The sequence below is a fragment of the Rhinopithecus roxellana genome, chromosome 5, assembly GCF_007565055.1.
Source record: "Rhinopithecus roxellana isolate Shanxi Qingling chromosome 5, ASM756505v1, whole genome shotgun sequence".
In the NCBI taxonomy this organism is placed as follows: domain Eukaryota; kingdom Metazoa; phylum Chordata; class Mammalia; order Primates; family Cercopithecidae; genus Rhinopithecus; species Rhinopithecus roxellana.
In genome coordinates, this window is record NC_044553.1 from 123,452,043 (window position 1) to 123,479,845 (window position 27,803).

Here is a 27,803-nt window from a genome sequence, read left to right on the forward strand (position 1 = left end):
CTCACACCCTGGGGCTCCTCTCACCCGCCTGCTCTGATGAAGCCAGTCGCAGGGGAGAGGCCCGCAGGAACCCAGGGCCCTCGGCCCAAAAGTTCTCAAGGAATTCAGTCTTCCCAACAGCCACTCAAGAAAGGATGCAGCTGGAAACCATCATTCTTAGCAAACTATCAAAAGAACAGAAAACCAAACACCGCATGTTCTCACTCATAGGAGGGAACTGAACAATGAGATCACTTGGACTCGGGAAGGGGAACATCACACACTGGGGCCTATCATGGGGAGGGGGGAGGGGGGAGGGATTGCATCGGGGAGTTATACATGATATAAATGATGAATTGATGGGTGCTGACGAGTTGATGGGTGCAGCACACCAACATGGCACAAGTATACATATGTAACAAACCTGCACGTTATGCACATGTACCCTAGAACTTAAAGTATAAAAAAAAAAAAAAAAAAGAAATGCCTATTTGTGGCCTCTGATTCATTTGTGAATAAGGTTACCGACAGGACTTTCCATTCTGGCTCTACTGACCTTAAAGCGATGGCTTTGGGAGTTCCACACCACCAGGTCGGGGAGGCCCCCTCGGCAGTGCCGAAAGTCAGCAGCCAGGCGCCTGCACACACCACTGAGCACAGGGCCCCCCAGGCAGGAGACAAGATCCTGAACACAAAACAGGGACAGTTAGCCACTTCCCTTGTGACAGAGAATGGAAATAGGCTACAGGGATCACGAGACGGAGAAAAGCTCAGTGTGTATGTAATTCAGCACACGTGGACCCCAGGCCCACCGCGCACTGTTCTGCTGCTTGTACTGGAGCCGCAGAGCCATGGCTGGAATCCCACTGGCAAGTGGTGGGAGACTGGTCCTCCTTGGTCAGTTTCCAGGCTTCTGCCAGTGTGGCCATGCTGGGGAGCGCTGAGGAAAAGGGATGTGGAGGATGCACTCAGGAACATGACAGCACGGCCTCACAGAGCACAGCAGTTGAAGGAACACAGAAGGTATCCTCCCTGCCTCAGCCACAGGGCAGGCCAAACAAAGCTGTCAACTCAGGGGTGGCAAAGGCAGAGCTGGGGCTTTTCTAACACCCTAGTATGTTTCCATCACTAACAGTGGCATCGGGGCCGGGGGGATAGGGTATTCTCATATATATATATATATATATATATATATATATGCACACACATACACATATTTACATATACACACGTGTGTGTGTGTTTTGATAAAGTTGCTGAAAAGACAGCACTGGGGCGGCGTTACTTTCTGAGCAAATCCTGCCATGCAGGTGAACCATTACCTGAGCTTGCTGAAGAGACGTGAAGCGATCCCAGCTGACAAGGGAAGCCACTTTGCCTTCCTGCTCCTGCCACGTGGCTGCCACCCAGGCCCGCAGGCTGTCTGCGGGGGCACCGTGAATCAGCTGCAGCCTGGCCTCGAGGGCCGGGCGTCTGCTTGTGAAGAAGCTGTCTGTGCACAAGTCCAGGGGGAACGCCTGTGTCACAGGGAAAGCAAGCTGTCACACTGTGCCTGCAGAGAGCTGTGTTCACCAGAGGACTAGTCAGTGCCTACAAAACTTGGAAACTGGCCAACCAACTGATACATTCTCTCTCTCAAAAGCCAAGTCAAAGTTAATTGATATAAAAATTTATTAAACTAGTAATAATATGCAAAAACAGCTTTTCGCTGAGCTGGGTGGACCTCTGAGCAGGCAGATGCGCCCACGCCTGTGAGATCCTTGCAACAGTGCCTGCGACACGGCAGGTGCTTGGGAGGGCTGACGCTGACGGTACTTTATACCAAAGGTCTAAATGTAAGGTGGAGGCTAAAGTTTAAAACTTCACATATGTTCATCTTAAATTCTATTAATCAGATTTTAAAAATAAGTTATCAAGGACCGCAACAGAGCTGGTTTCTGCTGGCTGTGGACACACGGTGCCCAGGGGTGTGAGCCACGGACGTGTGCAGAAGGACCTCCTCGTGGGGCAGGAGCGCTGAGTACCTGACAGGCGTTTCTGAAGACGTCCGGAATCCCATCCATGAAGATGATGTCCCACAGGAGGAGGCCACACAGGGTACTGAAGGTGGACCCTTCACCATGAATCCCTAAGGTCACACACACGAAAAAAAAATGTTTTATCTGTTTCTTCCAAAACACCACCATCACCTACTGCACACTCCATTTCAAGAAAATAATAGAAATATTTCAGATTCAGAAGCAAATCCTGTTTTCATGCCATTCCCAGCTCATTTTATACAGTACATTGTTTATATACAGAGCCTTAAAGGCAAAAATCTTAATAATCATAGAAAAATTCAAATGAACATTTCCAAGTCACAAAGCAGTGGTTCTCAAACTTGAGTGAATAATCTAAGAAACATGTTTAAAAGAAAAACAAGCAGATACCCCCCTCAGGCTCCGAAGGCTGGGCCTCAGCAGGGCTGGGCTGGCACTGAATCCCCATGCAGGCCCTGGCGCAGGAGGTCCCTGGCCACCCCTGAAGAAATGCTTCCCTGAGGGGACCTCCCAGGAGGCCGACAGCAGCCACCTCCATTCTTGGCCTCAGCAGGTGCTGCTCTGATGTACCTTGTCCCCCAGGCACTACACTGCCCTAGCCCAGTGCTTCCAATAGTCAAGGCTTTTACAGAGACCTCTAGCCTTAAAGACCACCCACTTCAGTCCCCCTCATCGTGTCACACAAATGTTTGACTGACTGGGAGATGACCTGAGAGACAGAAGTCAGGTGCTGAGGTCACAGAGTCAGAGACAAGATCTGGTGTGGGATGAAGGGCTCAGCCTTGGCACAGCACACAGACTCGTGTCCCTGAGCAAGCCCCAGCTCATCCAGCTGCCCTCCAAGCCCATGCTTCTCTGCACATGAGCACACCCGACAAGGGAGGAGGCCGCATGGATGCCTCTCCCCACAGGACCACTGGCCAGAGGAGGTATTGACTACCAGAGCCCCATCCTGACACGCCAGTACTGGCAGCAAAGCTCCTCTGGCTGGTCCCACCTTGACATGTACAGGCCCCAACCCATCTGCACCAGACCACAGTGAGCAGGGTCGGGGCACTGTGAGGGCAGAGAGCAGGCAGCCACAGCCCGTCATGCCTGCCGGGGTCACCTCTGTCCCGCACTTCCGAGGCTGTGCTACTCTCTGTCCTGTCTTCCTCAGTTCTAGCTCCTAATCCCTGCGGCCCGTCTCAGGGATTCCAAAGGACAGCGGTTCACTCAGGACTCCTGGTTGTTGCCAGGTCTTCCAGGAGGACTTTTCTTCCTAGAACACTTCATGCTCTTTCCCAGCCAGGAGTGGAGCTGGGACCTGATTTCCAGTCAGCCTTCCGTCCTGTGGAATACACTGATGATCAGGCAGGAATAGAGAGAGGCCAGATCATTTCTGAACTCCTTTTTGTTTGTTTTGTTTTGAGACAGGGTCTCACTCTGTCACCCAGGCTGGAGTGGAGTGGCAGTCTTGGCTCACTGCAGCCTTGACCTCCTGAGGTCAAGAGATCCTCCCACCTCCATCTTCAGAGTTCAAGTGATCCTCCTGCCTCAGCCTCTCAAAGTGCTGGGAGTACAAGTGTAAGCTACCGTGCCTGGTTCCTTCCTTAACTCCTAAGTGGTCCTTGCTGTGCATTTGTGTTATAAGTGAAATCATTTTTGATGCAGTCCTTCTGAGTAATTCAGAAATCACCTCCCAGAAGAGGTTGAGATCGCTCTGACACAAAACTCCCTGTGGCATAAAGCTTGGCAGCCAGAGTTCAGCTCAGTTTCACTGCATTGATTTTAATCAGGGAAAAATAGTTTCTACTCTGGGAAAGGAATCGTGTGTTTTTCAGGCTCATGGCTCAACTGCAAGCATTTCAGCGCTCCCACGTCCCAGCCTGCTTCCTCCTCCACCAAGTGTCCAGTTTCCACATCTCTTGGGGCCTTGAACGGGTATTCTATTCTTCTATTTCTAACCGTTTCAGGCCTACTGTACCTCTCTCTCTTCACTGGCATTTGCAAGTCTTCCCCAATAGCATCACCCTTCCCTGTAAGTAATAAAGATATTATGTAGATGAATCTCAACACTCATGAGAAAGAACCTGGGCTTTGTAAACTCCTATCTTGTAGTTATCTTTCTATAGTACTTGTTAATCTTCTGAACACTCAGGGAATACTGAAATCATGTCCTGATTTTCACACATTTGAAAATATCAGTGTTTTTTAACACTGGTAACCCTACAGCCTGGGTACAGGGAGAGTCCTGGCAGACGCAAAGGGCGGAAGGCTCAGTGGCTGTTCCCAAAAGCTACTAGCATGGGCTGCAGGGCTCCTGAGTGGGTATCTGGGGCCAGCTTCTAAAATCCCAGGGGAAGGGGCAGGAGACAACAGAAGGAAGACTGAATGGAACTGGGTGGGCCGTGGGGTTGAGCACACTGCCCCTCCGCCCCCCTGACTTCTGTACAAAAGCTTGTGCAGTATCTTCCATAACAAGAAGTTTTTATAAAAGAAAAAAAGATCAGAGCCAGGCCCTGTGGGACAACTACCCCTGACCTACTCCTTATCATTGATAAGGGGAAGAATGGGAAGAAGACATCCCCCAGCCCACAGCATCTTCCACTGTGAACAGAGGACACAGAGAGGACAGCAGCCCACTGCTGACAGCCCATCCAGTGCTGCTGCTCATCCACCCAGGGCCGGGTGCCATGAGAGGAAGCCTGCTCAGTTACCCTGGTCAAAGCCGCAGCGTCTGTAATGGGCCAGTGCCAGCTCCTCCACGGAGCACAGGACCGTGGTGGGGTCAGTGGCCTCCCCGGCCTCCATCACAAACACAGACTTGCCCATTCCACGCTGCGGGCACAGCCTGCCCGTGATGGTCACCTGAAACAGCAGCAGCAGAACATCTGTTAGCCTCAGGTCAGCAAAAGTCCCTGAAAACCTGCCTCTAGCATCCCAAGGATTGACCTCCCTAACCACAAAGCCAGTCACTTAGCAGAGCACACAGCATGGGGCTCACACACGCACACCTGCGGGGATGCGACAGCTTGCTGGCCGGCCCTGGGAAAGCCTCAACCACCAGAACTGCTCTACAGGCCCCAACAAGTAAATGAAACTGGCAGATGCTGAGAGGCCCCATTCAGGAGATCTGTCACTCAACCCAGGGTGTGACACCAAGCAGCCAAGTCTCCTCAGGGAGGAGGGCGATGGGGAGACTGGGAGCAATGGCCACATAGCCGTCCAGAACGAGTTTTAGATGATTCCAAGTCTAACAGAAAACACACACTCAAAACAGCTCTTAGGTTGCTTCTGCTCCAGAAAAACCAGGCCCACACGCCTAAGCACCCAAAGGCTCTTTCCTCACGTGTTTCACATCTTGCACAGCCATTTCTGGGAGCTGCTGGAAGAGGTGCCTGAACTTTTTACAGCTCGGAGACTCCCGCAGGCGCACGGCTCGCTGATAGAGTGAAAGGCGGTGTCCCGTTCTGACTTCCGGATCTGCCAGCCCTTCTGTGATGCACCTGATCGTCTGGCAGAGAGCATGGCCACACATCAGGCTCCTAGAAAACCCCACGGCAGCTTCCATGCATTTAGTTTGACAGAAAAGCCCACTGTTTATTATTGAATTTTGCTGATTAGCAAATGAGCAAACAGCACCTCTAGAGATTTAGGCTGTTTCCTTAGATCTTATTCTGATGCTTTCAATGCATCCGGCAACCAGAGCCTTCACAGTCAACGTGCTGGAGCGTGACTGGGCTGTCATCCAGGTGGACTGCGGATCCCAGCAGCCGCCCCTCACAAAGCGTGTGAACTTCAGGGATGCCTGACTTTACAGGAAAACTTGGCTCAGTGGTTCTCAGGACATCACCTAGGCAGCTTTGCAGGAAAACATGTGTCTCCCCCCAGATCCACACAATGAGAACCTCCAGAGCAGGAGCCCAGGCGTGGAGGGGGTGGCCACATCAAAGCTCCAGGTGAATCTCATACGCAGTCAGGCACCATGGAGCTGCTTCAGATTGCTTATTTACAGGGACAGGAGCCAAAGGTTTGGAGGAGTTACAAGTATTTCCCAAGGCGATTCAGAGTCGGACAAATCAGCAAACAAATACAGAAAGCCACAAGGAGATACCACTTCACACTTACTAGGATGGGTATAATCAGAAACATGGAAAGTAAGTGTTGGCAAAGAGGCAGAGAAACCGGAACCCTCACACATTGCTGGTGGAATGTGAAACTGGTGTAAACACTGTGAAAAACAGTTCAGCCACTCCTCAAAAAGCTCAACACAGAATCACCACAGGACCCAGCAATCCCACGCTCAGGTATTCTCAAAGGAACTGAAAGCAGGGTCTGAAGAGGTTCATGCAGCACTCTTACAAATGGCTGAAAAGGTGGAAGGAACCCAGCGTCCATCGACCGATGAGTGGCTAGGAAAATGTGGTATCAGATGCTACAGCGGAAGTGTGTTCAGCCTGGAAAAGGAACGGAGGCCTGACACGTGGCACGATGCGGGTGAAGCTCAGAAACATGATGCTGAGCAAAATACGCCAGACGCAAAACCACCAATATCGTAGGATTCCACTTCAATGAAATGAATGAAATGAACGGCACAGTCACAGACACAAAAAGTAGAAGAGAGGCCACCAGGGCTGGGGGAAGGGCAAGCGGGGAGTAGTCGCCTAATGGCTGCCGTGCTTCCGTTCGGTGTGATCAGTGGAGAGGCAGTGCTCACACCTTTTGAGTGCCATGAATGCCACTGACCTGTACACCTAAAAATAGCTAAAATGCCAAATTTTAGGGATGTTAAAATTTATTTTACAATAGAAACAAAAAGTGAAAGAAAACATAAAAACCAAGAAACTGAAAATGAGTGAAGGCTCAGGCCATCCGGAGTTGGGTGGCTGAAAGGAATGAAGATGGGAGAATGAGGCTCTGAAGGGCACCCTGTTCGCTGGCAGAAGACGGTGCCGGGCGGCGGCAGCCTGGCCTCGGAGAGGGAGGGCCCAGAGGCTCCACCTCTGCCCTGGCCAGGCCTGGGCTGGCTGCAGGGCACTTTGCAGGAACAAGCACTCAGCGAGGAGATCCCTTCCTTGGAGACTGAGGTAAAGATGAAAGAACACTAATGAAATAACAAGAGCTGTGAGTGTGACCAGTAAGACCTCTGCGAACAGGTTAGGAGGAACCAGGCTTAGCTCAAATCTCAAAAATAAGCTCAGTGGCTTGTCTACCCCCTAGCAGAACTGTGAACGGAGGGGAAATCTGTACTCTCCTGAACTTTTATTTCATTGAAAGAAAGGTGACAAACACAAGCTTTCTCCTTCTGTATTTGGTTCTGGGCTACCAGATGCTTTCTCTTGCTATTTCAGCCTCAGTAAACACCGAGTGGTAAGGAAGCCCCACGCCCTCCTCCACGAGAGGAAATCGCTTTACTGGCTCTTTCCCTGATACGTTAGGTAACAAGGCACTTTTTCAGTTTACGGCAATAAAAACAAGATGTCATATTTCCTATCCCGTGGTCATTTTTTTCCACCCCTACATCACCCCGATTCACTTAATGGGCCACTGAAAAAATCAAAAGCTCCCAGAGGCACAGTCCCCTCCATTCAACTCGAATGCAAGCCTGGAAGAGAGACAGGGTGGGGCCTGCTGGCGGCCACACAAAGAACCACTGTTGCTGCCTGGCCCAGAGGCACAGGCTCTGCGGCCTCACCCTGCCTGGCTGCAGTGGCCACAGAATCCCTGCGCTTCCAAGTGCCCCCAAGGTCGCCACCACGGGGAGCACTGGTGCCTGCTCAAGGTCAAACAGCACTTCCCAATGGCAGAGCCAAACACCTCACAGAAGTACAGAGTCACGCAAAAAGGACCTGCAGTAAGACAAGGAAAGGAACCATTTCTCGCCAATCTTTCTACCTGGAGACCCTGTGCCACAAATGAACAAAGTCACCATTTTCAAAACAAACACCTTCCTTGAAGGCACCTGCTGACGGCGAGTCGTCTGACTCTCCGTCTCCCTTAATTCCTAGATCCTGATTCCTAAATCCCAGCACAGAGTCCACAGCCAGCCCATCTCGCCAATCAGCGAAGAGAAGACAAAAGCTTCTGTCACCCAGGCTGAAGGCTCTATGCTCATGCTGTGCTGGCATCCCTGGTATTTTGGGGTTGGAAGAACACAGACAAAAGAACAATGTTAACAAAAGAAATACACGTTGTAAGATTTTAAGGCATTTAAGTTTGCCATATTTTAAAAGCTGATTCCAAAATGAAAAGGCGTTTCAGGTGTGTTTCATTACTGAGTACCGGTTCCAGGCGCTTCAAGTGCTGGTGTAAGTTCAGGGCCAGTCGATCCCACCATCGGCCTCTGCTGTCAGGACAGTAAATTCTCTGAGACAAAAGGCTTTCAAGTTCTCTGACGGCTTCCTATTGCAACAATAACAAAGAAAGCTCGTTAGATTCACAAAAAAATCCAGCTGTAATGACATTTACAAGCCCATAGGATTGGTAAAGCCTATTGATAATGCGTTCTTTCCATTCTACAATGAGGCCAAGGACCCGGAACTGACAGGACAGGGACTTTGAGGTGCCTTCTGGAGTGGGTGTGAGTTCCCTGAGGCATCCTTACTTTTCACCGGGTCCCCGCCGGCTGGCACTGGGGTACAGATATCTGTGAGTGCTGCAGAATGTTCTCTGCAAACCAGTCAACCAGTGCAGAGTCACACAGAGTCAAGCTCCAGGCAGCTGAGCACTGGTCACAGTTGGCAAACCCATATACTTCTGGGAACACAGCAGGTCACAGGACCAACTGCAAGAGGGATTTGGGGTGGGCAGGAAAGGAATTAGGGGTGTCCTCATACAAACACTTCACCTCAACAGGGAGACTCTCTGGTCTTAGATTATGTACAGACTGTTCGGTCATTCTGTTTGTTAATCTTCTGTGGCTCATGGATGTCTTTGCAATATGGAATGATTTACCCCAAAAAAATGCATAAACCCCATACACATGCAAGTTTGAGATTCACAGATTTCCCCAAAGCCCACCCATCGATCCCCCGGGATGCACAGACCACACGCCAAGAACCCAGCTTCGCACATCCTCTTTGTAAGATCCCATTTTCTTTTCATACATATATTTTTGACCATATCTGGTCTGGAGATAACATTTTCAATATAGAAATATCAAACACAACATAAGTGAAATCTAGCAATTTCACAAAGTTTAGTATAAGGATATGACAAATTTCTGATTTGTGATTATAAATTATCTCCAGACAATCCATGAGAGCTGACAGGGAAGAGTAAGGAAACGGGAGATTTCTCCCTCAGAGGTTTCTGGGGACCTCCCAAGTCTCACACGGAGTCCTGAAAGAGACTCAGGCTCAGGCTGCAGACCTGTGGAGCACCCTCCAGGATGCTGGCCGCCACCCCCAGGCCGTCCTGGGACGCAGATTCATCAACACACAGGCAAACAGAACAGCTGTCCGTCTTCACCTTCTTCTCTACACTAATCCAAGAGACAGCAGGCTGCCTACATTAAATATGCCCTCGTTTGCCAGGCACAGTGGCTCACACCTGCAATCCCACTTCAAAGCATCAGAGGTCAAGGTGGGCAAATCACTTGAGCCCAAGAGTTCGAGATCAGCCTGAGCAACATGGTGAAACCTCACCTCTACTAAAAATACAAAAATAAGGTAGGCATGGTGGTGCATGCCTGTAGTCCCAGCTGCTCAGGAGGCTGAGGCAGGAGGATGACTTGAGCCCGGGAGGTAGAGGCTGCAGTAAGCTGAACTGTGCCACTGCACCCCAGCCTAGGTGAAGAGTGAGACCCTGTCTCAAAAAGACAAAACAAAACAAACATGCCTCCCTTATATTACCGTGTGTTAACCAGATAAGCAGAAAATGCTGATCCTGACAGCTGTCCCTTATGTGCTTAACGCCGTCAAATCAGTAATGGGGCGCGGGGGATGGGAGGGGGACAGGGACCTGTGCTCTAACCTCATACATGTGAAGTCTCTGCAGTATTTCCACAAACAGAGACAAAATCCTTGTATAAATCCATCCAACAGTAAAACACCGCAGAAAGAGTGGCAAATCTTCGTGGCATCTAAAATGAAGACATATACCAGTAGTTTAATAATTTGGTTGATTTGTTATAAGACAATAGTAAGAAGTGACAAAGACTGAATTCCTATCTTTTAAAAAGATACATTCTAAATAACTTTCAGTTGTGTACAATTTTCTACACCACAAACCTACATTCTCACAGCCAGCTGCCACGTCCTAGGTCACTCAGACAGTGGAGTAAGATGAGAACTAGTCATTCTAAACCAGGGTCAGCAAACTCCGGCCCACAGCCAGACCCAGGGCCTGCCACCTGATTTTCTAGGTCCTGCAAACTAAGAATGGTTTTTACGTTTTTAAATTGTTAAAATAAATCCAAGAGAATAATACACTTTGGTAGACGAAAATTATATGGAAACCCAAATTCCAATGTCCACAAATGAAGTTAACTGGAACACAGCTAGGCTCATTCATTTGCATACATACTTCTTGTGGCTGCTTTTGCACTACAACAGCAGAGTAAATTTGGTGCCACAGAGACCATACGGCCTGCAAAGCCTAAAATATTCACTATGTGACCTTTCACAGAAGTTTATCAACCTCTGTTTGTAGTAATTTAACTTCCTGTGATTTTTAAGTCAATATTATTTCTTTATAAATATACAGTTGACCCCTGGACAACATGGGTTTAAACTGCATGGCTCCACTTATATGTGGATTTTCTTCTGCCCCTGCCACCCCTGAGGCAGCAAGACCAACCCCTCCTCTTCCTCCTCCTCTGCAGCCTACTCATTGTAAAGACAACAAGGATGAAGGCCTTCATGATGATCCACTTCCACTTAATGAACAGTGAATATGTTTTCTCTTCCTTATGATTTTTTTTTTTTTTTTTGAGATGGAGTCTCGCTCTGTCACCCAGGCTGAAGTGCAGTGGCGCAATCTCGGCTCATGCAACCTCTGTCTCCCAAGTTCATGTGATTCTCCTGCCTGAGCCTTCTGAGTAGCTGGGATTACAGGCACCTGCCACCACACCCAGCTAATTTTTGTATTTTTAGTAGAGACAAGGTTTCACCATGTTGGCCAGGCTAGTCTCGAACTCCTGACCTACCTCGGCCTCCCAAAGTGCTGGGATTATAGGCATGAGCCACCATGTCCAGACCCTTATTTATTTATTTATTTATTTATTTATTTATTTATTCTTTTGAGACAGAGTTTTGCTTGTTGCCCAGACTGGAGTGTAAGGGCATGATCTCACCACAACCTCTGCCTCCTGGGTTCAAGCAATTCTCCTGCCTCAGCCTCCTGAGTAGCTGGGATTACAGGCAGGTGCCACCAGGCCCGGCTAATTTTGTATTTTTAGTAGAGATGAGGTTTCTCTATGTTGGTCAGGCTGGTCTCGAACTCCTGACCTCAGGTGATCCACCTGCCTCAGTCTCCCAGAGTCCTGGGATTATAGGTGTGAGCCACCGTGCCGGCCCCCTTATAATTTTTTTAATAACATATTCTTTTCCCTAGCTTACTTTATTATAAGAATATAGCATATAATACATATAACATATCCAATGACTGACTATCCATATAATTGACTATGTAATCGGTAGGGCTTCCAGTCAACAGTAAGCTATTAATTAAGTAATGCGGAAGTCAAATGTTACATACAGATTCTTGACTGTCTGAGGAGTCGGTACCCTAACCCCTGTGTTATTCAAGGGTCAACTGTATATCCTAAATGATTTTTTGAAAGTGGCATCTTAAAATACTAATTTTTCTCATCACTATGTAACAACAAAGGAAAAAATGTCTTAACAAATATTGAAGATGTTTACCATTTTCAAACAAAATAAAAGATCATGTGCTGTGTACCTGGAACTCCGAAGTTTGCTTGAGCTGTCTTTTGCAGAGTTTGTAACACCTACTTGAATGTCCTTCAGAAGAACACACCTACCATGCTTCCCACATTCGTCCTGCTGCTGGCTTCCCTCACGTTTCAGTTCAGCTCACCAGTACTCAGGGAGGCCAACACCCCTACAGATGGCATGCGACAAGCCAAGTATGGGGTTGGCATGTGTGTTGCCCAGGGATCTGAGTTATATCAAATTCACTTTAAACCTTCAGACATTTCCTTCTATGGCACACAGCACTTTCACTCTAGGCAAAGCGGGTACAAAATTCAATTTCACAGCTGGTTTAACCACAGAGCAAAAGGAGTATATTCTCCATGATGAAAACTACTGTAAGTGTTTGGAACAACCTGGTCAATGTATAAATTTTGGCAGGCACCTAGAAAAATTCTCACCTCAGAGATGGGTGGTTTTTCAGTCTGTTCCAATCCCTTTTTGCACACTGAGCGAGCTCCTTAGCTTCTTCCCAGTTCCCATTGGCCATAGCGGAAGAAATGTCACTCAGCATGTGCGTGGCTGCTGCATATCTGGAGGAAAATGCCATCCAAGTTCCAAATAAGAATAAGCATTCCCATAGAATAACCACATCCTAGCCACTAGATCTCACTCTGAAAGGCAGAAGTGTGTTTTTTAAAATATGAGGGCCACTTAAATTTTATTCTAGTAATAATTTATCTTAACTACATCACTAGAGTGGCCCAGAACTGATACAGAAAGCCCAACTGGAAAGATAAAAATATTTATGCTGTATCATTACATAACATGTTCCATTCTAGAAATGTGATATGGATCAGCTCATCCTTCCTGATTTTGGCGCTCATCTATTCACTCATTCAACAATGTGACAGCAAACATGTAAGCGACGTCAGAATTACAGTCAGATGTAGATCTGATAATTTAATCATTTACAATCAGAGCCAGCCAGAGGGATGCTGCCCAAGCTAAAAGGATTACCTGGAATATTTCAAAATAACTAAGGGATGCTCTTTGGGAGATAGCAATGCTGAAATGTTACAACTTAGCTTAAGAAAGACAATTTTTCATTGCTCCTTTAGCTACCAAAACACAAAGACATTTGACGAGCAAATTCTGTTAACACTTTGAGTACATGTTCATTGTATTTTGGTCTCATATCTAAAAGAAAAGCCTAAAGCACATAATATCAGTATGTACAAACACTGTAAAGTAAGAGTAAAGAAACTGCCTCCAAATGTCCAATTTTGCTCACAAATTCTTAGATCTAATTCTTTTATAATATGCTGCTCATTCAGTTCCATGGCTTCAAACACTGTCCATATTCCAGTGACTCTCAAAATGTTGACTTTTTCCAGGCCGGACCCATTCCCTGAGCTCCTGACGGCAAGTCCAATGCCACACACGACAGCGTCAACCAAACGGCTGAAAAGCACACCACAGACTGACGCCTCCAGCACCAGTCCCCCTCACTGGATGGCACTCCACCCAAGGCAAAACATCAGAGCCATCCTTGATCCACTCCTCTCCTTCTCGCCCACATCAGAATCAAGTCTTGTCTTTTCTGCTTCCAAACTGCCTCACACACATTCACTTCTCTCCACTGCCGCTGCCACCAACCCAGTCCTGGCCACCCCCACATCTTAGCCAGGGGTCTCCTGAGTTCCTCCAACTCACAAGCTCTTTCCTGCCTCCGGACCTGTGCACACACTATCTCGCGGCCGGGACGCAGGCACCCAGACCCTGACACGGCTACCTCATTCTCATCCTCAAGTCCCACTTCAAATGTCACCTCTCCAGGGCCACTCTGTCCATAAAGAACTTCTCCAGCCTGCCTCTCAATTATCACAGCACTTCTCACACACTTGAAATACTGTTTATTTTCTATCTCCCCAGGGAAACATAGCCCCATGACGGCTGAGGCCCTCTCTTGTTCACTGCTACAACCCCTAACCAAGTCACATAATAGGTACTCAACACTCATCTGTACTGAATGAATGAGAAAAATTCTAAAAGGATAAATTATCTCAAGTACAGAGGGAGACAACAAGGGTTTCCTGGCCAGGTATCACATTACCAGATATTGTATACTATTACCTTTCCAAAAGTCAATTAAATCCAGTTTCATTCACATGTTAAGGTCCTCTGCTTAACCAAGGGAGTTTTCATTATTTTTATTATTTACAGCACACTTACTTTCTAGAAAGAATATGAGATGCCTTTTGAACTTGTCAACCATGGTTTTGTCATAGAACTTGGGTATAACATTGATAATCACAATTAAAATAATAATGAACATGTAGTAGGCATTCCTCATAGGCCAGGCTCTAAGCACTTCCCATTCACCCCACCCATGTCTATAAAAATATACTATTATTCTCCCCATTTGACAGATGAGGAAACTGAGGCACGGGGTGAGTTCACAGTTCATTGGTATAGAAACTGGAACTTGGCTTCAGAGTATACATTCTCACAAGCCAGAAAAACATAAAGCCAATAAAAACAAAAAAGGTAAAGAAGATATGAGACAACTGAAAACAGGGTAAGAAGAAATAGTCTTATTATAGATTTTAACTAAAAAAGTTATTCCAATTGAACACAAATAAGATACTGAGCTTCCTGACAGCTAAGGTAAAATGGGCAAAATCAGATTATACCGACGCTGCTGTGATCCAAAAATTTCAGTAACTTACTTCTTAAAGCACATGGCTTTCCTAGAAACACTTCAAGGACTTTCCTAAAAGCAAATATCAGAATCAATTTTGGTTAAATTTGAGTCAGAAATCCAAATCAAGAATCAAAAGTGACATTTTAGGAAATCCAAATTAATTGTTTTTATCAAAGGTCTTTTTTTAAGGAAATCCAGATTTTTTTTCTGTAAGACCTACACTATTGTTTCTTTTCAAAACCTGCTTTTTAATAATGTAATCCCATTATTTGGCATCTATTATTATTCTTAATTAACATAAAATTGCACATATTTATGTGGCACAGTATGATACTTCAATACATATATGCAATGTATAATGATCAAATTAGGGTAATTAGCATATCCAGCACCTCAAACTTTTCTAAAAATGTTTTAGAGATGGAGTCTCATTATGTTGCCTAGGCTAGTCCTGAATTTCTGGACTCAAGTGACCCTCCTGCCCAGCCTCCCAAGTGGCTAGAAATATAGGCATGTGTTGCCATACCAGCCATTGCCTCAAACATTTATCATTTCTTTGTGTTGGGAATATTCTAAATCCATTCTTCTATTTAAAAATATATAATAAACTGTTGTTATAGTCATCCTACGCTGCTATAGAACAACAGAACTTATTCCCTCTATCTAGCTGCACTTTGTTAACCAACCTTTCCCTGTCCCCCTCCCCTCTATCCTTCCCAGCCTCTGGTAACCACTGTTCTACTCTCTACTTCTGTAAGATCCACTTTTTTACCTCCCACATATGAGTGAGAACATGCAGTATTTGTCTTTCTGTGCCTGGCTTATTTCACATAACATAATGTCCTCTAAGCTCATCCATGTTGCCACCATGAGAGAATTTCATTCTTTTTTATGGCTCAGTGGTACTCCATTGTGTATATGTACCACATTGTTTTAATCCATTCATCCACTGATGGACACTTAGGTTGATTCCACATCTTGGCTATTGTGAACAGACTGCAATAAACATAGGAATACAGATATTTCTTCAATATACCGATTTCTTTTCCTTTGGGTATATACCCAGTAGTGGGATTGGTGGATCACATGGTATTCCTTTTAGTTCAGAAACTATTTTTATTGGACAAACCAAAGTTTCACCAAATCCATGTGCCAATATAAATTAGTGAAAATTTCTAATTTATCATCTGTATATCTAATTATCATATGTATGATATACAGTATACAAGTCATTAATAGCTTTACCTAAAGTGTTATTAATAAGAAAACATTCATCTTCAGTCTTGGTTATACCAACAACATATTCATAAGCCAAGTCTGTTAAAATGTCTGTGTCAAAAAATACAGGCCGAGGGCGGTGGCTCATATCTATAATCCCAGCACTTTGGGAGGCCAAGGTGGGCGGACTGCTTGAGTCCAGGAATTTGAGACCAGCCTGGGCAACATGGTGAAACCCCATCTCTACCAAAAAAATACAAAAATTAGCTGAGTGTGCTGGCATGTGCCTGTGGTCCCAGCTACTTGGGAGGCTGAGGTAGGAGGACCACTTGGGCCCAGGAGGTTGAGGCTACAGTGAGCTGTGATCATGCCACCGCACTCCAGCCTGGGCGAAATCCTGTCTTAAATTAAAACAAACAAACAAACAAAAAATACTCCCTTCCAAAGGTACTTGGAAACATAAACCAGAGAAAGTTTTTGTAGCTCTAATTCAAAATTCCTTGGGTTTTGGCAACCATAATCTCAGCACACTTCTACATTTTCCCTATAGTCATAGAAATGTATACAAGTGGGGCAAAAAATGATTAAAAACTGTTTTGGCTATGGACTTAATGTTTCTATTTTGGCTGGAAAAAATAATAAAACCTTTTACTATATTGTGAAATACACAGATAGATATTATAGTGAGCTAACATCATCGTACCTGATAAGATCATCTCTGTCTTGGAAGATTTGGGTTTTCCGATTGATGGTGTAAGTAGGAAACTCCATTCGGCCAAGGTTGACCAACAGGACCATTGAAAGCTGTCCCTGACCTCCACATGCGGCGTCTTCATCTTCCATGGAGTCGGTCAACGAAAACAGTAGCAAGATTCGGGAAAACACAGCCCTGGGGCCTTTACAGATTCGTATTGACTGTCCAGCCAAGGCTTTGGCTCTGAAAAATGTACAATGTAGAAACAACTTTTAGCTTTTTAAGCATTTGGATGTCAGATTTTACAAATTATTTTCATCTAAAATAAAGACAAATGACATTCACTATTTTAAACACTGGAGCATTACTTAACTGCTCTGGGACTGAGAGCTCACCCAGGGATACACAGGAGTAAATGAATGTACATCTCCAAATGGTTCCACATGTGGTTTGGCTCCATACAAGTGCTTCCTTCCTCGGCCACACAGTAGGATGGGGTTTACCCTGGTCATGAGTGCTTCACATACTAGGAAATCTTTCAGAAAAGTATTACCTAGTCAACATGAAGCAATTCTCAAGTTTTTATTCAAGTGATGATTTAGATTAAATAATGGTATTTCTTTAAAATGTCATTATCAAAGGCTCTGGGTAAAACATCAGATTTTGTGTACCAAGATGTGGTGTAAATGTATACCCCACAGTTTGGTGCTGTTCTCTAGTGCAGCAGTCAACAACGCTTTTGGCACCAAGGAGTGGTTTCATGGAAGAGAATTTTTCCATGGACTGGGGCTGGGGGAGGTATTTCGGGATGAAACTGTTCCACTTCAGATCATCAGGCAATAGATTCTCATAAGGAATGCGCAACCTAGATCCCTCACATGCACAGTTCACAATAGGGTTCACATTCCTGACAGGAGGCAAAGCTCAGGTGGTCATGCTGTCTGGCACACTGCTCACCTTCTGCTGTGTGGCCCAGCTCCTAACAGGCAATGGACAATTATCTGTCCCTGGCCTGGGGCTGCAGACCCCTGCTCTAGTGTACAGAATGGTCCAGCAGCATCTCTATTCTAGGATAACACTGGAGTGAATTCAGTTCCATTCTGGATGTCTGCAAGGTGGCCTTGGAGGTCTAAATTAAATCCAGGACCATGTGGGCCCTCTGACTCTAGCAGCTTAGACACCATCAATAGCAGGGTTTTTTAGCTTCAGCACTATTGACATTTAGGCTAGATAATTCTTTGTTGTCAGGGGCTGTCCTGTAAATTATAAGATGCTTTGCAGTGTCCTGTCTGTGGCCTCTATTCACTAGATGCCATTAGCTTCATCACCTCCAGTACTGACAACCAAAAATGTCTCCAGATGATGCCAGATGCCCCCATTGAGAACCACTGGCCTAATGAAAGATGTCACACCCTCCTGGTGCAGAAGCTACTAAATCAAAAGCAGCACTGCATCCCTGAGGGTGTGGGAGAGATGAGTGCCACCATCACGGAGTTGAAGGGGAAGAGGCGGGATTCCTATTATACCACCACTGAACTGAGAGCCACTCATCTACAGACTGCCCCAAAGTACCCATTTCATCTACCTCCACGCAGAGTCCCAGGGATGCCCCCAGTGGACACAGCCTCCAGCCTGGAAATGGAAGCATTAAACGCAGGAAACTAAGCAGTGACTCCTGCAAGGATTAAAAAAGCATAAATAATGTGCCTTTTTCTGTAATAATGTGCCTTTTTCTGTCTTTATTATAACAGCAGAGTAAGAGCACCAGGCAACTGCCCTGGCGTGGGGCTGGCAGGGACTCTGAAATTCCACTGCTGGGCTTTACATCAGAATGAAAAAATAAAGGACAACCTTAAAGGACAGTGGTTTTTACTAGAACTAAAACAGCCTTGAGGATTCTATTTTCCTACAAGTCCAAAGTCAGTGATAAAATACATTCATCTTATTTATTTTAGCTGTTCTGTGCTAAGTGTATATACCAAGAAAGGGTTGCTAATTTTTTTTTTTTTTTTAAGATGGAGTCTCGCTCTGTCACCCAGGCTGGAGTGCAGTGGCGCGATCTCAGCTCACTGCAACCTCTACCTCCCAGGTCAGGCAAGTCTCCTGCCTCAGCCCCCCAGGTAGCTGGGATTACAGCCATGTGCCACCAAGCCAGGCTCATTTTTGTATTTTTAATAGAGACAGGGTTTCACCATATTGGCCAGGCTGGTCTTGAACTCCTGACCTTGTGATTCACCTGCCTCGGCCTCCCAAAGTGCTGGGATTACAGGTGTGAGCCACTGTGCCCAGCCAGAGAGCTACTAATTTTAATGTTTACTTGCCTATAAAATATTACATATAAGGTTAACATCAAATACTTAAGAAATACAATTAAAGAAAGGACTTAGAAGACATTTAACATACCACACAGATGAGGATTCTATACTTCTCAAGTCAATTAATTACAAATATGTGATTTATTAAAGTACGTTTCAAAAATCTGTAATACAAGCTTTTTTGAAGTGTTGGTCTTAACGTTTTTCTTAATAATCTCTGCCTTATTATACCTATGTTTCATTAAAGATTAGTATTTATAGCACCTTCCCAACAAGGATGGGCTCGTAACAACTGAAATATACAAAATAAATATAGAAAATAAATAACAACATCATTTTAAAGTGTTTTTCAAAAGCATCCTCTCATTTCATCCTCAATGACTCCAGAGTAGTGAATTCCCAGACTAAAGTTGCTATAGTTTGATTATACAATTAACTAGGGCAAAAGAAATCAATTCTAAAAGTTTTTGTAATTTTCAACTGAAACAGGTCAAGGGCTTCTCAAGGACAAAAGAAGCCACTCACAGTGTTTGGTAAACTGTTATGTTTACACTCATGAAAACTTGCACATTAAGACTCCCTGATTATACTTTGTTTAGTAAACAAAAACTTTACTAAAATAAAAATTTGACTTAACAGTTTAGCCTAAAATCCTGTAAGAATCACTTAAAACTGTATTTTTCTCGGAAAATAAAATAATAGAATTTACCAAAGGCCCCATTGCCTTCCGATTTTTCTTGGTCATGGAAATTAACACAGTGTTATGACAAAAATTTTGAATAATAACCCACAAAGAATCCAGTCAAAAGTTGCAATTAAGACTTTTCCAGCCTTCTCAATCTAATTGCAACTGAAACATGCAATTACAGTTAAATCAAGTATACAATCTACCGTAAGTTAGTATGTGCTATCAACATTTTAAATGGTTTTACTGTAACGATAGCCAACAAAACCTTTTTAAAATCACGGCACCAATTCCAGGCTTATTCTTGCCCCAAGTGCAGACTGAACGCTGTTTGGCCAATTTGAGAAAGGCGTCCACCAGCTGCTGTTTCTGTCCATTGGGATTCACCAAATGGAAGGTCTTGGCCAGGGATTTTAGCTCAGGAGCAGAAAGGAGTTCAAGCACTTCAGAGAGTTCTTGCAACTCAGATTCTGAAATGGTTAAAAAAAAAAGTTTTTTAAAATTTTACTATTTTCTAGCTTAATTTCCCTTAGATGAAAATAGAATGAAATTCTACTAAGAAAATTTTAATTAGTTGGCCAAACCAATCATTAAATGTGGAATTATTAACATATTAATAATGCTATCATATCTCTTTAAAAGGGTTATCGAATAATAGAATTTCTCACTAAAATCTAAAGGAAAATGTGACTAAAATAAAGACACACATGGATAGTCATTATGGTTTGGGCATCTCAACACTTGCTTGGAATATATACTCCCTGCCTTTCTCTTCACAAAACCCCTACAAAATGGGACCTCTCAAACCAGGTCAGAGAAACTGAGCATCAGCCCTCTTCTTCCCACAGGAGCCTCTGTTGCTCACTCGGCATTCGTGAGCCTGTTTGGCTATTGTGGTCCCCGACACCAACCTTGGCCTAGGAATTCGGCTCAGTCAGACTTCACTGGTCTTTGCCTTCAAGGCTTCACAGTTTAGGGCAGTGCCTTCTTCGTCCATTCAGCAAATATTTATTGGGTGTATACTGTGTGCCTGGTAATGTTCTAAGATCCCAGGTATGCTACAGTGAAAGAAATCCCATCCACAGGAGCTAGCATCCCAGCATAATCATTAAATGAATAGGCATATTTATCAGGTGGTAATAACCGCTCTAAAGAAAAACACAACTTGGGGAGGCAAACCGAAGCTGCCAGGAGGCTGGCTGTATTTCACATTGTACGGTCAGGCAAACCTCGGACGAGGCGACACCATGCAGAGGTGAAGGAAAGGAGGACTCTGCCATGTGGCCACATGGTAGAAACTGACCTGGGTGGAGGGGAAAGTGCAAGGCTCTGACACAGGAATGCGCTCATGCTGGTGAAGAACACTGAGCGCTGGGTGCCCGTGGCAGAGAGCGAGAGGGACAGCCAGAGCCAGGCCCCACAGGGCTGGAGCATGGGTGGGACTTGCACTTGACTGAGTGCCACAGTGAGCCACTAGAATCCTGGTTTTGTTGCTCATTTGAAGGTAAGTCAAGGCTCACCCGCAGCAGTCACTTGGCATGCCTGTCAGACATACGACTTTATGGAATCTGCACATTTTCCAAGTTGGGTGGGGACTCAGTATCAAGTCCCCAGGTGACCCTGCTGACACTGATGTGTGGGAAATGCTGCTCTGCAGAGGGTCCTGTGTCCCACCACTAACCGTTCACATCCAAACTCCTCCACTGAGCTTTTATGCCTTTCCCGCAACTTTCCCCATCCCACCCCATCCGGCCCCATCCTAACAATCACCCTAACACACTTCCTGCTCACTTCGTTTCATCCCCACTCACTGCTCCCCACAACAAACTCTGCCCCAAAGAAACCATCTGGCTGATTTGCTTATTTTGGTCTAAAATGTCAGCAACTTGAACCGAAGGCTCGTATTTCCCTTTCCTAATACAGTACAATTTTGTACCCAGTACATGGGTAGGTACTTAACGAATGCTACTGACAAGACAACGAAGGGTATCACTGCAGAAGATAGACTCTCCTTAGTGTTCACATAGGCTTAAAGCAATTCGACAATGCTTCAGGCAATCAGCATAATTGAAGAGCTGTATGTGTGTGAACGGGGTGGGGGACAGATGAAGGTCTCCGAGGCAATGCTGGTTTCAAACAACCAGCTTTATTCTATCATAAAGATGAGGACTCTGACTAAGATGAGTCAAGTTCTTGCTGGAAGGACAGTGCCAAGAAGGGATTTTTTTTTTTTTTTTTTTTTTTTTGAGACGGAGTTTCACTCTGGTTGCCTGGGCTGGAGTGCAATGGTGCAATCTCGGCTCACCACAACCTCCGCCTCCCGGGTTCAAGTGATTCTCCTGCCTCAGCCTCCCAAGCAGCTGGGATGACAGGCATGCGCCACCACACCTGGCTAATTTTGTACTTTTAGTAGAGACGGAGTTTCTCCATGTTGGTCAGGCTGGTCTCGAACTCCCAGCCTCAGGTGATCCACCTGCTTCGGCCTCCCAAAGTGCTGGGATTACAGGCATGAGCCACTGTGCCCGGCCGGGATGTATTTCTTCTGTGGCACACACCCACGTCTATCCCTAGGTGACTTTTGTTCTAAACCTGCCACAGTCAAGAAAACAGCAGCAGACCACCTCTCATTATTCTGGTATTCTTAACTCAGGCTAAGAACGGCCTTAGCATTCCATGAATACTTTGTTATCCTAAGATTAAAAATTCAATTAAAACATAGTAAGTTACCGGGCACCACCCAGGGGAGGGCACCATAATAATACTGCCACCATTCTGCAGAAGCTCAGCTCTTCAGATGATATTTTCATTTCACATTTCCCTCTACTAGTCATACCTGTCTGTAGAAAGCCTGCATTCTTCAATTCTTCAATCACAGGTGTTAAGTCTGAGGCAATCTCTTCATATTCTAATTTAGTCATCTTAATCCAGCTTAATTTACGTAGAAAGAGCCTTACATATAACTTCTGACCAGTAACTGCAATAAAGTTAAGAAAAATGGTGAAAATCACTACATTTACCTTTTTTTTTTTTTTTTTTTTTTTTTGAGACGGAGTCTCGCTCTGTCGCCCAGGCTGGAGCGCAGTGGCCGGATCTCAGCTCACTGCAAGCTCCGCCTCCCGGGTTTACGCCATTCTCCTGCCTCAGCCTCCCTAGTAGCTGGGACTACAGGCGCCCGCCATCTCGCCCGGCTAGTTTTTTTGTATTTTTTAGTAGAGACGGGGTTTCACCGTGTAGACCAGGATGGTCTCGATCTCCTGACCTCTTGATCCGCCCGTCTCGGCCTCCCAAAGTGCTGGGATTACAGGCTTGAGCCACCGCACCCGGCCCATTTACCTTTTAAACCTAAGGTGAATAAATGTACTATTTAGAAATACACATACACTTACCGCATGTATAAAGCCGTCATTTTATGGTATAAACCATTTTGAAAGTACATTTAAACATTTGGTAACAGTTATTAGTCATTTTAAAACTTCTAAAATCAAGTTCCCCCTTTTCTAGCCATCAACATTTCTACTCCCTCAGAAAAGCCCTAACCAGAATTCTTATTTTGTTCTCCACTCTTAGCTTAATATGCATTATTCTGATTTAATTGAAAATAATCTGAAATAATTTTCCAAAAAAAAAAAAAATGTCTAGCTTCAGTAGGGCAGTCATCTCTAACCCAGCAATCTTGACAAAGCTTCCTAATTAACCTGTTTGGTTTCAGTCTCCCTATTACCCAGATTATCTTTAAATTTCGGCTAACTCTAAAATGGTTTAATTGTATTTTGAAAATTTCCAACATTTATTTTCCTTTCTTCTTTAAAAAGGCAAAATTGACCTGTCATGATGGCTCATACTGGTGGTTTCTGTTTTTTGTTTGTTTGTTGGTTTCTTTGTTTGTTTTTGAGATAGAGTTTTGTTCTTGTTGTCCAGGCTGGAGTGCAATGGGGCAGTCTCGGCTCACTACAACTTCTGCCTCCCGCGTTCAAGCAATTCTCCTGTATCAACCTCCCAAATAGCTGGGATTACAGGTGCCCGCCACCATGCCCGGCTAATTTTTGTATATTTAGTAGAGACAGGGTTTCACCATGTTGGTCAGGCTAGTCTCGAACTCCTGACCTCTGGCCATCTACCCACCTCGGCCTCCCAAAGTGCTGGGATTACAGGAGTGAGCCACCGTGCCCAGCCTATGGCTCATGCTTGTAATCCCAGCACTTTGGGAGGCTGAGGCAGGAGGACTGCTTGGGACCAAGAGTTCAAGGTCATAGTGAGCTATGATTACACCACTGCACTCCAGCCTGGGCGACAGACAGAAACCCTGTCTCTAAAAGAACTTAAAAATAAAAATAAAAAAAAGGCAAAAACAATTAGCAGTAATTATTTCTACACACCAACAGATTGTACATGATTCTCCATTGAGTGCAAGACACATGCATATGCAGAACTTGCACTAGGAAAACTGTTCCTGTTTCTCAATTACATGGAAGCACAGAACCACCAATCACTGAAATACTCACAGGAATGCAATCAGCACCCAACCAAAGATCTGTGACTAGTTTGGATAGAAAAGCCGATGTGCTATTATGTCCATCTTCTGGGGAGAACAGCAGAAGTAGAGATGCAAGTGGATACTACACACAGCTGTGCCCAGAGAATTATTGTTAAAAAGTAACACAAGGAATACCATAATTCCACTGTGCAAATGTAAAACAAAAATCCTTCTCTTAAACATTAATAGTAATGTTTAGGATTTTTCTCTTTTTTTATCTACTGAGGAGTCACACACGGCTGCATTTTACTAAAGGACAGTGTGACCACCACGTAAGTTTTTTCCTGCCCTCAGGAACATGGTTCCACAGAGCCATCATGGCCCTCTGAATAACACTGTTAAGGACACAAGGGTGGCTTTTACTACAAACCTGCATTACTGGCTTGGAGCCACCCCTGGCTGCCAAGGACTTGAGGCATAGACTAATATTTTTAATGTACCAATTTCAGCTTGAAAGTTTCCACTTCCTCCACACCCTGTCTTTTTTTTTTTTTTTTTTTTTTTGAGACGGAGTCTCGCTCTGTCACCCAAGCTGGAGTGCTGTGGCCGGATCTCACACCCTGTCTTTAAAAGGCACAGTTCATGAATCTAAAATGTTGTTGGGAGAAAGAAAATATGCCTCAGGTTAGTTTGTTTTTTCCTGTATTGCATTTTATTCTACTTTCATCTTTGGGGAACAACAAAACAACCTAATGGGAAGCCTGATTACATGCTCAAAATGCAAACTATGCTTTTCTAAGTCACATTGTATTGTTTTTTTAAGCTGGAAAAGGTTGTTTTATAACTAACAAATGCACCTATAAATGAAAAACAGCTGCTTCCAATGTAACCAAAGTTCAGCAGGAGTAAACATCACCTGGGACAAAATCTTGTCTCTTTTCCATGCATCCCTCTCAATAAAACCTTCGAGTATGTTCCGACTCCCATGAACACTCCCATAGGGTACTCACAACACCACAGTGACTCCTTGCGGTCACTAGATTACTGCCCATCACACCATGCCCCAATCAGAGCAGCAAAAGGGGAATGAACACTTGAAAATAAACACGTGCGTAAGATACCTGATAACTGATAAAACTGAGTCACGATTCCCTTCTCCTGCTCATCAAAGAGCATCATATCATCTTCATTCTCAAGTACGGTTTTCAGCACTACAAGGAAACTCCGAAGGTAGTAAGGATGAACAGTTGTTTGACCAGGACCATTGCAGCTTGACCCCTGCTCCAAAGGAATGCTGCAAGGGGTATCATTGTTTAAGCAACTGTTATCCTGCAAAGGAGGTTCTTGGATGTTACTCCATGCAGAAGCATCATCTGCAGAACTATGAGATTTTGCCTCTGAATCTGACAGCTGTATTTTAGCTTCTGAAGCAACAGTCATTTTTACTTCTTCACGACATGCCTCATGTTTTTCAACCACTCCTTTGATACACTCTTGCTTTACAAGACTGTCTTCTGAAGTAGACTTTAATGTATTCCCAAGAGTGAAATCTGGTGAAAATAACATGATTGCATTATCTGAGAAGCCAGGGCTGAGGGCTGATTTCTCATATTCCTGGGTAGCCTTTTGGCTTTCGGCTTCCATTATTTTACTTCCTCTTATCATATGTTCAGGAATACACTCTTCCTTCAGCGAATCACATACAAACACGTTTTCTTTTTGAGAACTGTTCTCCAAAATTTGATCCTCGTCCTCAATTTCTGAAGAGTTATCAACCAGGCTCTTAATAACTGTGGATCTGGAACTCTGTGAACTATAACTGGCAAATTCTTCATCCTTATCTATTGATTTTTTAGCCTTTATGTATTTTCTGGACAATTTAGATGCTAGGCTTCCCAAACAAATGACTTTCACACTACGATTTCTCAGCTTATCTTGATTTTTGCACACCACACCATCATTACTTTTAAAGTAGGGACTGGTCTTCTGCTTTGTGTCCATTTTTGCTGAATCACTTTGGCCAGGGGTTAAATTTGTCTTTGGTGGTGGTAACTTCTCTGGTGTTACATCTTCTAAGGTAACACTGGTTAAATCTACTGTAGACATATTTGAATTTATTAAGCCCACCTGCCCTGGATCCACTTGAACGAAGTCATTGTTAGCACACATTTCATCAAGGTGCCGGTTTAAGTCGTATCTGGGCACCATTTTACTGCAAACGGGGCAGGCAAGTTTAGCAGGTGGTGCATTGTTAAAACACGAAATAATAGAATTAGATGCTTTTTTCCTATTCTTGTTGATTGATAAGCTTCTACGAGGCCTTTTTTTGTCAGGAGGTTTCCCTTCTGACATCATGAGTATTAGAAAAACTGGATGTTCTGAGCAATAAAACACAGGATATTCAAGGTGAAAGACAGCAATGGTTTACTTTTACTTTCTTGACTTGCAATCACCAAAAGTGGGATTCTATATGACCTCATGTTATTCGTCTAGACAATTTCTTCTTCCTACAAGAAGAAACATATGAATTAAAACACTTCTATGAATTCAATAAGGGGAAAAATGAACTCTGAAACGTGGAAGAGCAAGGTCTCCTGGAATGAAGACAGCCCTGAGCGGGAGACAGAAGACCAAGCCCCTCCGACAAGATGTGTACGCGATCTTAGTGTCCCTTACCATAAAATGACATAGCCGGGCTTGTAAGGCTAATTTCTAGGACATCTTTAAGACCTAAAACTATCCGTTTCTAGAAAGGGACAATTTGACCACTTCAGACCCTTTATAAGACCACCGTATGAGTAACTTTTTCTGAGTGTGATGGAGACTATCAGCCCGTGGCCCAGGGTGATGCCCGCCCCACAGGCCCGCGCAGATGAAACGCCCCAGCCCCGGGCAGCTTCGCCCGCGCCGGCAGCCACCACCGCGGCCTCTGCTGCGGAGCCGAGGCCCCGGCCAGCACGACGGGCGCTGCAGGGCCGAGGTCGCGCACCTGGGGCCACGCGACCGAGCCCGAGCCACCCTCCCTGCTCCCTCGGGCCCGGCTGCCCTCGCGTCCTCCTTCCCTCGGTGCCCTGTCGTCCAAGATCCCCGCGCCACCGCGCACCTCCCACCTGGCTCCGCGCGCCGCCGGCGCTTCCAGACATTCCCAGCCGATCCCCGCGTCTTGCTTCCACAGGCTTGGCAAGTGGAGGCTCGAGTGATCGATCTCCTTTCCTTTCCACGTTTAAAGGCTCCCATAACGTAGGTGGCCTAGGCGGGCTGAGCCTTGGAGCGGAAACCCAGCCACCTCCTTCCTTTCCCACCCGCAGAGGCAGGCGCCAGTGCGTCCCCGCACGCCCCCGCACGTCTTCTGTGCTGCTGTGCACTCTTAGACTTCTCTCCCCAGTTGGTGGGACGAGCGAGCAGGCTAAACTTGTTTGTCGGGGGAGCAGTCAGTGTCAAAGCGAGCAAACAGCCCCCTGGGAGAAGGTGGGCGACTTCTGCAACCAACACGCGGAACTCTACTTAGGCTGACTCCTGCGAATCAGAGAGAGGGAGTTTCAGTTGGAAAACCACTGAGCTGGGTTTTCCAAAAGATAGTACTAATCACCGGTTATCTGATACCCTTGAAATAATCAAGAACCAAGAAATAAAAGGTAGCGATTAGGAAGTGATGCTTCTTGAGTATTTATAACGTCTGTTTTTAATGTAATTTATTTGTAAAGTTATATGATTTATTTAACTTTTAATAATGTCTGTGTTTAACAGCTGAAATTATTATTATGTTTTTTAGACTTTGTCTCTGTCGCCCAGGCTGGAGTGCAGTGGCGCGATCTCAGCTCACTGCAAGCTCCAC

The 27,803-nt window shown here is 45.2% G+C and overlaps 1 protein-coding gene across 9 annotated transcripts in view; it reads right to left on the reverse strand.

Annotated features, from left to right (window-relative positions):
• FAN1 (FANCD2 and FANCI associated nuclease 1) overlaps window positions 1-27,334 on the reverse strand; it is a 44,249-nt gene extending 16,915 nt beyond the window's left edge. For 3 of the 9 annotated variants that reach the window (XR_004057534.1, XM_010362889.2, XM_030931759.1), the window contains exons 1-13: window positions 26,645-27,024; window positions 25,090-26,475; window positions 22,328-22,468; window positions 19,763-19,964; window positions 16,504-16,737; window positions 12,337-12,468; window positions 9,975-10,083; window positions 8,283-8,402; window positions 5,350-5,514; window positions 4,718-4,868; window positions 2,004-2,107; window positions 1,302-1,496; window positions 536-664 (exon numbers count right to left, since the gene is read on the reverse strand). Coding sequence is in view for 7 of the 9 variants with exons in the window: in XM_010362889.2 (XP_010361191.2) it covers window positions 536-664; window positions 1,302-1,496; window positions 2,004-2,107; window positions 4,718-4,868; window positions 5,350-5,514; window positions 8,283-8,402; window positions 9,975-10,083; window positions 12,337-12,468; window positions 16,504-16,737; window positions 19,763-19,964; window positions 22,328-22,468; window positions 25,090-26,323 (2,916 nt within the window). In the remaining 2 variants the exon portion in view is untranslated. Of the gene's footprint in view, window positions 1-535; window positions 665-1,301; window positions 1,497-2,003; window positions 2,108-2,226; window positions 4,037-4,717; window positions 4,869-5,349; window positions 5,515-8,282; window positions 8,403-9,974; window positions 10,084-12,336; window positions 12,469-16,503; window positions 16,738-19,762; window positions 19,965-22,327; window positions 22,469-25,089; window positions 26,476-26,644 lie in introns of those variants that run through there. The other 6 variants (XM_030931756.1, XM_030931758.1, XM_030931757.1 and 3 more) reach the window with 6 other exon arrangements.
• Between the last annotated feature and the right edge of the window lie 469 nt (window positions 27,335-27,803).